This window comes from Dryas octopetala, chromosome 9 (assembly GCF_963921425.1).
Source record: "Dryas octopetala chromosome 9, drDryOcto1.1, whole genome shotgun sequence".
Taxonomy (NCBI): Eukaryota; Viridiplantae; Streptophyta; class Magnoliopsida; order Rosales; family Rosaceae; genus Dryas; species Dryas octopetala.
Window position 1 is genome coordinate 12,834,820 of NC_141374.1, and position 12,887 is coordinate 12,847,706.

Genomic DNA, 12,887 nt, shown 5'->3' on the forward strand with positions numbered 1-12,887 from the left:
TACCTGTCGCTTGTCTTGTCCCCTAGTCCCAACTCCTAACCACCTCTCGTTCCTCATCTTCATCACCACAACACACACACACACACAGACCACCATTACCATATAGCCTATTAGCTTCGTTCTCGAATCTCGGTTCGAGAACCCCATTTCAGATCATGGCTCTAAACCTGAGCTCTCCATGGCTCTCTCGCCTCTCTTCTCCACCTCTCCCCATTCCCGCCAACCCCACCACCGCTTTGTTGTTCAGAAGCCTGACTTCCATCCACTTCTCGAAGATCCTCAAGAGAAAAGCAGCGTCTTTGGGTGAGAGCGAAACTGCTGCTAGTGCTAGTGGGCTGGCAGAGGACTCTGTCTCCGAGCTCTTGGACGAGGAGTTTCTGAGTAGAGTTTCGGGTGCTAAAGATGCCCAAGAAGCACTGCAGATGATCGCCGAAATGTCTGAGAGGAATGGTGGTTTGGTGAGCGCTTCTGATTGTTGTGCTATTATATCGGCTGCCCTTAAAAGGAACAACCCCGAGTTGGCTCTCTCTGTTTTCTATGGAATGCGTGCGAGCTTCGATCAAGGTATTCATTTGTTTGGCTTTTATATGATTGAAGAGTCACTTAACACTAAGAGTACTCGAAGATTTCAATTTGGATGTCATTAAGAAATGGGCTTGTCCATTTATGTTCATCTATGCAAAACTTGCCTAACAGCATTGCTGAATATATAATCAGCAAGAACCACATGAGCATTTGAACTTTGTGCCAATTTGGGGTTTAGATATATATGTGTGTTTGTAAGAATTTTTCTTTTTTCTTTTATGGATGAGTTTGTATTAATTTCACTGCTGAATTTCATTTTCTAATATCATCTGCTGTTTTTTAGAACAGTACTTGTGGAAATTAGGGGCATTGAAATTCCTGATCACTTGTTTTCTGGTAGGTGTCAATGAAAATGGTCCTTTTGTTGAGAGGTGGAAGTGGTCCAGACCTGATGTACGTGTTTACACATCTTTAGTTCTGGGTCTCGCTGCATCACTGAGGGTTTCTGATGCCCTTATGGTGATCAACAATATTTGTCGAGTGGGAGTATCACCGGCTGAGGAGGTAAAAGCAGTTCTTGTTTTTCTATTTTGATTTTGCCCCGAGCAATTAAACTTATAATTTGTAAGATCAACTCATAATTGCTAGCTTTGGCTGTCTCTCACTAATTTCTGCTGGCTACATCAGTTTTAATTTATTGAACTCTAATTCTTGGATTCCTGAAACTGGTAGTCAGGGAAATAAGATACTCAAATCATTGTATGCACTTTAATTGTCTTCTTTTCCTTTATTCAATTTGTCTTGGCCACATGTGAAAACCATCTGACTGACTTTAATGTGTTTGCCATTTCATGGATGCTTTCCAGGTTCCATTTGGGAAGGTTGTTAGGTGTCCAAGCTGTATGATAGCTGTTGCTGTTGCACAACCGCAACATGGTATTCAGGTACGCATGACAAAATCTTTTAAACTGATTTTTTGAGGAATACGTAAAATTGGATTATTTGTTCAAAGTGATGCTCATGCCACAAATGTTGTGCAGATAGCATCGTGTGCAAAGTGCTGCTACCAGTACGAACTTGTTTCTGGAAGCATAGTTAGTATTGAGTCAGAAGAAATCAGGTTGGCTTACTTATTCGCTTTTGTTTTATCTGGTTAATATTAGATCTCTGTAGTTGCTCTATATTTGTAAACACAGGCAAAAGCATTTGCAGTAACCAGTGTATAAAAGATGATCTTGCTCTCAGGTCCCCATAGGGCTATAGATAATTATAACTTATAACACTTACACATTGTCCATCCACAGACTTGTAAACCTAATTACAGTGTTATTATTGGTATATACATAAAAACTTATCATATGTTAATTCTACGTCAATCACACAATCTATATATGCGTGTGGTGTTGATCCTGGTATATTGACTTTTTCTAAGGATCTCCTCCTGCCGAACGCAGCATGGATGTTCCAGCTTGGAAAAGGGGACTAAGATTCCTGCAAATAATGAAGCAAAGGATCCCTGCTGCTGTTCACTCCATTGTGGTATAATATTACTTATTTTGAATGTTCAATTGCCCGTTCCATTGATTATTTGGTTATGTCTTGCATTGACAAAAGATGTAATGGGAAACTGTCAGATACTCATTGCAAGATCCTATTTGTTGTTTGGCCAACTGAAAGAAGCTTTGTGAAACTCTGAATTTTTTCAGATGCATGATATTCCTAGCCCAATTTGGAACCTTTGCAGATTTCTATTTCTTAAATAAAATTGTTATATGATAAAACTCATCAGTTCCCACCTACTCTATATCTTAAGAGTGAAGCTATGCAGACCACCCTTAGTTGCTGAGTTGACCACCTTAATATATTTTTTTCAACTTTTTTCCTATTTTACCCTTTATTGCAAAAATATGATGAAATCACCCAGATCCATTCGGTGGTCATCTACCGAAACATCCACCAATGTTCGGCAGATAAGTGTCGAATAAATACAAATTTTTTGACAAATAACTGTCGAATGCCTTTTTCATTTTCATTCGGTGGTTATCCACCGAAATAATTCACCAATGTTCAGTAGATAACTGTCGAATAATCATAAATATTTTGGTAGATAATTGTCGAATGACCTTACGAACAAAATTGAAATTTTTTGTTTTAAGGGTAAAGTTGGAATTTTGAAATAGGGTGGTCAACTCAGCAATTTAGGGTGGTTGGAATAGAACTGGCCATATCCTAATCATTATTCTTACCCTCTCCTTTTTCAGGTACAAACCCCTTCTGCAATGGCTCGTACACACAGGTTTGCTACTGAAACAGTTGATCTCCCAGCACAGGAAGGAGAAAGGGTAACCATTGCTCTAGCAGCTCCATTAAGTGTTTATAGAGAGGTGGGTCCCTTGAAATTTAGACCGAAGGCCCCCAATTTTTACCCTGGGGAGCCTATCTGCCTTACAAACCATGAAGATGGCCGGGAGTCACAACTATTAAGAGCTCCAATAAAAGATGGAGGCTCGTCAGTAACTAATCCCTCCTTCCTTTTTCCAATTGTTGCTGTTTTGGCCACTGGAAATGCTGCATCTGGAGTTATAGACCCCAGCCTCCCCCAATTCCTTTCAGTTGCTGCTGTAGCATCTCTTGCTGTTGGAGTTACTCTGAACACGTTGGTTTTCCCACAATTGAATCGTGTAAGCAGTAAACTAGTATTTTCTTTATGTAATCTGTAATTGTTGATTCCCATACCCCTTCTGGAAATGGAAAGAAAAAAAATCATGCTATTGAGGTTTCAGGCCCTTTAGGACTATTATGTGATTGGTTCAACCTCTTTACAAGTATTGAGGATCGAACTTCTAAATTCTTAAGTGAATTTAGATGCTGTACTAAGTAGTTTTTTTACTCAATATAACATGATTTTTATGTTTCTGTATATTCCATTCAAGAAATATATACTTGATTGTTTTGTCAGCTTCCTCAGAGAGTAGTGGATACAGTTGCTATCAAGCAGCAACTTTTATCTCAATATGACACACTCCAATCTCGTATAAAGGGCCTAAAAGAAGCTGCAGAAAAAGAGGTAAGCTTCTAATCTAGTTTAGTTGTGACTGTGATGTAGTAAACTTTTCCAGTGGAGCATCTGACACGTATGAAGATTTTTTCTTTTCTGTTTTTTAGAATTAATTAGTTCAAGTGAGTAGACTTTATGATCATAAAAAGTCACCTAATTTCTAGAAATCTTATATGAAGTATGATTTTCTGAAGAAATCTTCTAAAAGTGTAACTTTGAGGGCTATTCATCACAGCACTTGTGACAGAAGCAATGTCATTCAACAATTTTGTGGCACCAGTCACATATTGAACTTTGCCTTTCATGCATGAGTTAACAGAATGGCTTGAAGATGTATGGAAGAAGTTAACTTATTTCCTGTGTAGGTCTGGATGTTGGCTCGGATGTGCCAACTTGAGAACAAAATTTTCGCTGTTGGAGAGCCTTCTTATCGGTGAAACCCTCTGACATTATTACTCTTACTTTCTTAATAATCAGTATGATTACATGACATTTTCTTATGCTTCATTGATTTTTAGTGTGGCAACTATAAAGTGATCATTGAAGGTCTCTGTGTCTGAAGTTCACTTGTCCAATGTTTTTGTTATATGATTATATCTAGTGCTCGAAGAAGTAGAGTCAAAAGGGTTCGAGAAGGCTTGGAAAATTCTCTCAGGGGACGAATTGAACTGATTGACAGCTATGCAAGAGTATGGCTTTCTCATAGACGCAACTTAGCCACCCCGCCCCAAAATTTTGTTTTTGCCATCAAATAATTTAGTGATGCTGTCCATGTCTCAGATTTCTTCCATGATTGAAATTGAGGTAGAAATGGACTCTGATGTTCTTGCTGCTGAAGCAGCAAGCAATGTGGTAAGCCCATATTTATTACATAGTTTTTCCCCTTGATATGTCTTCATACAAGCTAACTAGGTGATTCTTATTTGCAGGAAAATATTGCTGAACAAATAGAGCAAACTATGGAGCTAGAAAATCTTGAAGAGGTATCTCCTTTGACTTGGAAAGCCTATGTTGTTTTGTGAGTTAACGACTCAAACAAAAGAAGTGTTAGGTGCCTCTCTTTTATAGGATACTTGGAGGCTGACTTCTTGAGAGAGAGATCTTGAATCTCTCTTTTTGCACTATTCTGTGCAAGTTCTATGTTCTTCTAATCATTTATTTTTCTCTACAGAGATGGAGACTACAAGTTGAAGCAAATGATGAGGCAGAAAGACTTCTTAGTTCTCAACCGATACCCACAGAACAGGGGTAGGATCCTCATATGTTGTGTATCATACTGTTACTCCAAAATATCTCTTTGGTTGGATCAATCAAAGGGCAGGCACAATGCTGAACGGCATAGCATGTTTAACAATCCCTGCCATATGTCAAAAGAAATTAATATTGGGCATGAGTCATGACTGTGGGGAAGGAGGATGTTGACCCCAGAAGGTAGGTGCTGCTTGTTCAGGTCCTGCTGAACACCGACTTAGTGGCACTGGGTAAACCTTGGAGTTTAAGGCATTTTATGTAAATGGAGAATAACTGACATTGTTCATTGAAAATTTCCAATCAATCACCACATTTGTAAGTGTTCCACATTTGTTCATTGTTCATTTTCCTATATGATATAGATAAAGCCTATTTTTTATGAAAGTTTATAGATAAAGCCTTGGATATTGTTTCATTGTACTTGGTGTGTCAAAATTCTGAATGTTCTTTATAAAGGAGAGATCATTATTATTAACTTTAATTGACTTTGATGTAATATGGAGTGCTTATGAGTAGTAATCTGGAATGCTTATGACCTTGATGATGAAACAAAAATTACCAAAATTATAATTTGTTATCTTTGTTTTCATTAAACACAAGAAAATAACAGAAAATTCAATTTCTTTCCTTGCCTGAAGTCAACAAACGGTAAGACAGTTCATCATCTTCAGGTATTGGGTCATAAAATTTGTATTACTGATAATTCTATTCTTCAATAAATCATTTGCTAGAGTCAACAAATTTACAATATTACAACTATAGGTATAGACACTACCAAAATCATGTTTAATAGTAATGTAAATCAGATTCTAAAAAGCAACCTGCCCAGCGTTATACTAAATAAGATGACATGAGATTCCAACTAATTTTCATGTGGGAAGGCATCGATGCCACAATCCGAAGGAGATCTGGCTTTGAACTAACTGCAGGGTGCTGGTCGTCTAACTTATGATCCAATACCAGAAGGAACTTGCCAATATTAGGAAGTACGAGCTCTCTACAGTGTAGATGTAACAGAGGGACTTTCGATAGAACACTTCCCTTCTGCACATCCAGACCTTCTGGCCTCCGTAACTTGTATGGTAGCCCAGTTGTTGGCTCAATATCAACATGAGACGTTTGTTTCCATCTCCGGTGCACAAACCACCCATACTTATAGTCACCCACAATTGGTGTGCCGAGAGCTTCAGCACAATGGACACGGAGCTGTACAAATACAGAAGAATTGAAATCAGAGACGTTCTAAAATCCAGTTTCCGTGAACGTTTAGCACTATCATGAAGAAAATTTTTGAGAGAGAAGATTCTTTGTACCTGATGCTTCCGGCTAGTGAGTGGCCGTAATTCAATCCATGAGCATCCATTTATCATAGGACCAAGCACTCGATAGTGAGTTAGAGCCTGTTGGGAAGCTTCTAATCCTGATTGATGAGCCAATATGACCCTCTCTGTCTTCCCATCATCAAGAAGCACCTGCAACCAATGACAAAATAGATACAATCACATTATTTCTTAAACACAAAACATGGAAATTGATTTTAGAGAGAGATAGAGAACCTTCGTAAGAGGAGCACAAATTAAGCCTTCCTTTTCCTTGGGAGAGCCTATGACCAATGCCCAGTACCTCTGACGTGTTGCTTCACAAGCATCATTCCAAGCCTAAAATTACTCAAAATCATATCAGTCTTAAGAATAAAATCTTTTAACAAAATTTTACATATCCCTTATTAGAAGGGCAGAAGGGGTTACCACATGGCACTACACAGAGTGACTAGCAACACGAGGTATGATACCTTATAGGATGTTTTCCCTTTATTGATGTCAGTGAATAACCATTGCAGAAGAGATACACTTTCTTTTGTTCTCCCCATTATGAGGAGGCCACTGCTCTCTCTGTCAAGGCGATGAACCTGATAAAATATGTATATGAACAACAGAAAACAAATATGATCTTCAAAATTAACAGTTAGAAACTGCCATATATATTGGAAAATGAAAAAAGTTCAAAGAAAATCCAAAGGGTCCAAGACTGCTGATATGAACAGTCTAGAATATAGCAAAGCTAGTAATTACGAAATAAAGGCACAAATTTTATTTGAAAGGACTTAGGAGTCATCTAAAACAAAATCTTACCAACTTAGGACCTTTATCATAATCATAAGATAACGCTGCCGCTGCCAGTGCATCCATGCTGTTATGAACCGGAAGATTACCCTATCAAAATCATTCAATGTACAGAAATCAAATGGTTACACAATATGCTGATGTCATAAAACAGTGGACGCTGCAAAGAATGGCAGTGTATAGATTCTAACCTTGACCGGCAATTTGGGGGGCTTGTTCAGCACTAATATAGCAGAGTCCTGAAACTTCAACAAAGCAATAATCAGAAATTAAAATAAAAAAGTGTGCGTAGAGAAAATAACTTTGTCAGATTCATATAACCAATGAGTATCAGAATTCAGAAACTAAAACATCAAAGAAGCAAAGATTGTGTACGAGTTAAACTTAAGACATGCCTTGTACTTGACAAGCCTCTGCATGTACTTAATCTCATCAGCATTTGGGTACAATGTTCCACTTGGTATGCAGTCGAATCTCCTTGAAATCCTACTCTCTGCAACTGACACTGGCAGATATACTCTTGCCCCTGCCTCCATGACCTCACCAGGCCTAATCTATTTGCAAATCAATCAAACCCACATTAAATCAAATCACAAACAATCAAAAAAACACAGAGGTTTAGGTGGGAAATGTTGTTTTCTCACATAGATGAATCAAATCAAATGCAATAAAAAAACCCACATGAATGAGCAATCACCATTACCTTTCTCATAGGCTTCATTTGTCCTTCCTTTTTAATATTACTTGGGCATTCCATCTGAACCTATCAAACAAAATTTGAAAAAATAAAGAAAAAAAAAAAACTTCAAAGTTGTGAACTTTATTTTCCAAATATTTCCAAACCAAAAATAAAAATTAAAAACACACTCCCAGTAGTCCACTTACAAGGCCTTTGTTGAAATGGGACTGAATGGTTTTGTCATGAATGTCATCGAAGTAATACTTGACCCAACTGATGGCGGTGATACGTGCGGGTCGTGAGGAAACGCCGTCGTTTTGGGACTTCTTCCCGGGCAAAGGGTAACCGGGGAAAGGCGGCAAGGAGAGGAGCTGCCTGGGCTTTGGGCCTTCCTTCGGAGGGCCCAATTTGGCCACGTTGTTCGACACCCGGATAAACGGTCCGGCGCTTGAAGGCGGTGGAGGAGATATTCTAGAATATTCCCTGAAGGACACGTGGCAGTAAGGGATGTGGATACTTCTCTTCCACATCATTTTACATGCTATACTTTGAGTGACGGACTGAAGGCGACGGTGGAGGTGGTGGAGATGGCTGGTGGCCAGAGACGGGGAAGTAATGAAGAGAAAAGAATGTTGGACGGCCCGAAGTGGTTGGTCTTGTGTTGGGGCCTATAATTCTTTCATTGGGCCAAGCTTACTGGGCTGAAAGGTTGGCCCAAATAATTTTCATACCCAACTACACTTTACGACATTACCCACAATTTAATTCAATAATGTTTAGAGAAAAAAACTTACGTATAAGTATGTAACATGTGTATACATTTACTCTTTCACAACACATCCTCACTTACTAGTCATGTGACCATTAATTATTAGACAATTGTTATATATACCCATTACATGCAAATTTTTCTCTATTATATATTTTGAATGAAAAAAACTTTTCATTTCTTAAATCTATAAAATACTAAAAAACTTGAATGAAAAAGTATGGGTTACTATATGAGCCATGTGCTCCTTATTAAGAGCACATACCACATCCAAAATTTAAAGTTTGGCAATACAATGTATAATGTGGGATATGAGATAAAGAATTTGTTGAAGAAGAAGAGACGTGTTGAAAAAGAAGAGACGTGTTGAAAATATATCCTACACCAAAAATATAAAAGTCTTATAAAGTAATATATAATATCATAAATTTCTCGTCTAAATAAATAATTGTTGTGGGTTGAATGCTCATACTCAATATCTCCATCTGAGATGACTTATATTATTTTGGTCATTTTGAGAGGGGACAGAACTCACATAATTGTTATTAAAAATTCTTTAACCTTTGGATGCACTGATCAAATTCTTTGTAATACATTTAGTTAGAAGCTTCTTTTTCTAATGATGGATTGTGTCTGAATTGAGCTAGTAACCGACTCAATTATTTTTATTCTTCGACAGGAAATCATTTGTCGCATTTGAAAATGGGGTGTAAACAGATATGAAAATCAAATTGGGTTTTAATTTATATTGATGACTGATGAGGAGCTGTACCATGTCACTATTAATGGACCAATACATGCAATAGCAATTAGCTACCATTAACAATCCAGCAGTACTTGTCATATGCATATTAGCTTTCGATTATTAGTATAATGATTATTATCTGGTTCGTTATCATCAAGGTCACAAGGTGTCAAGGTGGGTGAACTGAAAAGGAGCTAGCATTGGAACAACTTTGCTGCAGAGAAAGATGTCCCCCTGCTCCTCTAATGTCAATCGTTTGCCTTTTTAATAAAAGAGACAAAATCTATAATTTATTTGATTAAAGGGGGTGGTCATAGTAATACAGTAATACCGTTTTCAATAAAATTGCATTTCCACTTACAATTTTTTTTCTTCAAAATTAAACAACAAAATCTAAATCCTTAAATGGCATGATATTTAAAATTTGGGCCACAAAATTGAGTGATTATTCTGTATAATTATAATACGGTCATGTGATATAATTAATTTACACGTTATAATATAGGTGAAAATTATTAATATTATATACTAATATAAACTTATCGTTCACTTATATTATAACACGTAAACTAGTTACACAACGTGACCATCTTACGATTATACATAATAATTTTCATCTAAATTAATCGAATAACTAACTTTTTAAAAGAAAAATTGGGAGAACAAAAGGTATCAAGATATGAACGTGCGATAATAGGAGTGCAGAAAATATCTCAAATATTTAAGCTAAGCAAATCACTACAAACAGAACCATCAAAATAAACTATAAATAATGGAAAAATGTTTCAAAAAAAAATTAAACTTTGACTCATATGTTAATTCAGGATGTATATTATGGGTTATATCAATGTACTTCCTTAACTTTAATTTTGAAGTCAATTTATCTTTTTTATTAGTTAAATTATATTTTTCGTCCAAAAACTGCAACGTAAGTGAAATGATTTGACTTTTAGGCACTTGTATTACAAGTGGAAGAGAGAAAGAAAGGAGAGTAGGCGGGGAGGGTGATCAAAGTAAAGGAGGAGGCGTGGGTGGGGTGGATAATTGGTTTTCCTTTTTCTTTTTTCCAAATTTTTTATTATTATTTAAGGGAATAAAGAAGATTTTGTTCAGTAGTAAGATCTCAGTCATGAAAGAAAATTAAGAATTTAGATCATTAGATGGAAGTCAGATAACAGTCTAGTACCAAAAGACTTGTAGAGGATAAGGTCCGAAAGATATAACTCAAAATTTAAAAATAAATAGTAAAAGAAAACTTGTTATTTTTTTTCTTGTTTTTGACCCTTTGTACCATGCACGTCACCTTAGTTCCGTGGACTTGTTTGCCTTGAATCGGTGAATTAAAGTACATGCATTACCTTAACTTATGCCTTTTAGATGGGCCGGTGAGACCGTCTTATACTCTTATCTGTTCCCGAACATTCACGGAAAGAGCATGTAATGTGTTATTGCCACTTACGTGTTTCGCACTTCCACAAAAAGCCATAGAGCTCCTTGTCAAGTGTTTGATCACAATTTTTATTTTTTATTTTTTATTTTATTTCACTCACAAAGAAACAAACACGTTGCGAGTTTGAGTTTGACGTTCCCCATAAAATACAAAGCCTAAAAACTCACGAGATAGTCCGGTCCACCATTTGTGGGTTTTCATTACTTTATCACTGTTTTTGGCCTTTTATGGAATGAGAGCCATTCAAAGGTGAATCAAAATTTATGATTGAGGGATTTTTAATATTATATCTAGAATATATTCTTCATTTGACCAAAAAACAAAAAAAAAAAAAGAATATATTCTTCAACCTTAAAACGAAAAAATAAAGGAGAATATTCCTAATTCTTAAAAAAAAAAGGGGAGAATATTCATATGCGCTCCTTTTCCTTTTAGGCACTTTTTATCAACATCTTTTTTTCTTGGCATAATTTTAGGATTTTAATTTATATTAGGAGATCATTAAGGGAATTCATTAGATATGGTGCAAATTTTGAATGGTGTTTTATCATTGAGCCAAAATTTATTTATTAAAACTACAAATTGGAGTCTTGTGTTGAATAAATAGGAAGTAAAAGGAGTTTGAAACCGTCTTTTATGGAGCATACCTTATAGAATATTCTCTCACAATGAAATGAGACCTACTACACATGGAGGCCACCTCATTGCAAAAAATGCCCCATTGAAAACTAAATTTTACTCAATTGCATAGTGTTAGGCAGTTAATGATCTAATTTCTTATATTTTATATATAACAAATAATCTACTTTATTGTAAAGTTCAATCTCGAAAATACGACATTCCACTTTTATCATTTTAAAGCTCAAATACTTGTTTTGAAATCAAGAAATTTTCACTAAAACACTTGCAAATTAACCGATTTAGAAATGTAAATTATTATAGATTATTCAAGAGATGGAACGTGATAAATGATTGTATGTGATGTTAAGATTGTAGCATGCCAATGTGGTGTTATAATTTAAAATTATTAACAAGTATACATTAATACAATGTGTTGGGCTTAGAATTTAAAATTTAGGATTGTGTATTAATGATTGTGTACGTGTTATAATTTTAGTAGTATTGTAACATTATATTGGGATATTACATAATTAAAACTTTACTATGCCGTAGAAGTAAAAAAATATACAAATAATAATTTCAAATGGCGTAATCTATAATTATAAACATAATATCAGCACATAAAATATAAACAGAAACAAAATTATTTGAGTGTAACTCCAATTAACTAAACTCTCTCCTCATAATTTCTTCTCCTCATATTATTAAAAAAAAAAAAAAAAGGTTTTTTCGCACAAATATGCCCCTTGAAAGTAACTTTCATTATTACTTTGCCCTCTTAAAGTTTAATTTTCTAACTTTGTCCCCCGAACTTTACAAACTATTTCAGTAAGTCATATTTTTTCAAGTCTGTCAATGACTTCAGAAAAAAAACTGATGTGTTGCTCATCCACGTAAGCGACACGTCGAATTTTTTAACGGAGTCATTGACGTAGTTGACGAAATATGAAGTTTGTAAAATTCAAGGGGCAAAAGATTAAAATTTAAAGGGGAAAAGTGAGAATGAAAAATATTTTTAAGGGACATTTGCACGAAATAAGCCTTAATAAAATATTTATTGTATGTTGAGATGTGTTATACTGGATGACGTTGATTGTTGATGAATCATATATGCTTTTAGTTTCTTATTAAAAAGAAAAAATTAAAAACGAAAAGGATATATTAAAATGGCTTATATTAAATTAAATTCTAACTAAACCGAAATTCCACATTGTAAACCATTAAATATGGTCCCCCTAAGAAAAGAAAAAGAAAAAACCCATTAAATATGGTCAATTTTTGTCAATTCCTTTTCTTTGTCTTGTTAAGTTGTTATTAAATCGGATGGCATAAATATTCCAATCTCGCCCCATAAATGCCAGCGCATTTAATAAAGGAAATCCGATTAATTATAATTAACTTATTAACCCATGGATTATTACCTTAATCTCATCATTGAGATTTGACCTAAAAGCCAGCACCCTCCGTAAGCTTCCTTCTAAGCCCAGTGGACATGTGAATCTTCGGCGGCTTCACACACCACTCCCCTCAGATCCCACCACGTGGCAGATCTGGTCCACAAACAAACTCCCATTAATTATTTTCTAATCAATTACGTAATAGTTTTTCCCCCTTTCCCTTTTTTTAATCCCTAATTTATTAATCAAATTTTTTTCCCCTCTATGAA

General features: G+C 35.6%; 2 protein-coding genes across 3 annotated transcripts; one reads left to right on the forward strand and one right to left on the reverse strand.

The window, feature by feature from the left end:
- Positions 1-26: 26 nt before the first annotated feature.
- LOC147274267 (Pentatricopeptide repeat (PPR) superfamily protein) lies at positions 27-5,163 on the forward strand. 2 transcript variants are annotated; one of them, XM_086227845.1, is made up of 12 exons: positions 37-564; positions 926-1,089; positions 1,392-1,469; positions 1,566-1,645; positions 1,980-2,064; positions 2,787-3,206; positions 3,485-3,592; positions 3,949-4,016; positions 4,185-4,272; positions 4,364-4,435; positions 4,513-4,566; positions 4,755-5,163. In XM_086227845.1, the coding sequence occupies exons 1-12, from the start codon at positions 156-158 to the stop codon at positions 4,833-4,835; spliced, it is 1,707 nt and encodes a 568-aa protein (XP_086083971.1). In that variant the 5' UTR covers positions 37-155; the 3' UTR covers positions 4,836-5,163. The 2 variants fall into 2 exon arrangements, 1 of the variants encoding a protein (XP_086083971.1); XR_015119641.1 differs by lacking the exons at positions 4,513-4,566; positions 4,755-5,163 and having other exon boundaries at positions 27-564; positions 3,949-4,059; positions 4,364-4,379.
- Positions 5,164-5,506: 343 nt separating this feature from the next.
- On the reverse strand, positions 5,507-8,258 carry LOC147274268 (Pseudouridine synthase family protein). Its single transcript, XM_086227639.1, has 9 exons — positions 7,843-8,258; positions 7,661-7,720; positions 7,353-7,511; positions 7,149-7,196; positions 6,967-7,047; positions 6,627-6,743; positions 6,391-6,492; positions 6,148-6,306; positions 5,507-6,040 (listed from the first exon to the last, which is right to left on the reverse strand). Exons 1-9 carry the CDS (start codon positions 8,167-8,169, stop codon positions 5,666-5,668), a joined length of 1,428 nt encoding a protein of 475 aa, XP_086083765.1. The 5' UTR covers positions 8,170-8,258; the 3' UTR covers positions 5,507-5,665.
- Positions 8,259-12,887: the final 4,629 nt, after the last annotated feature.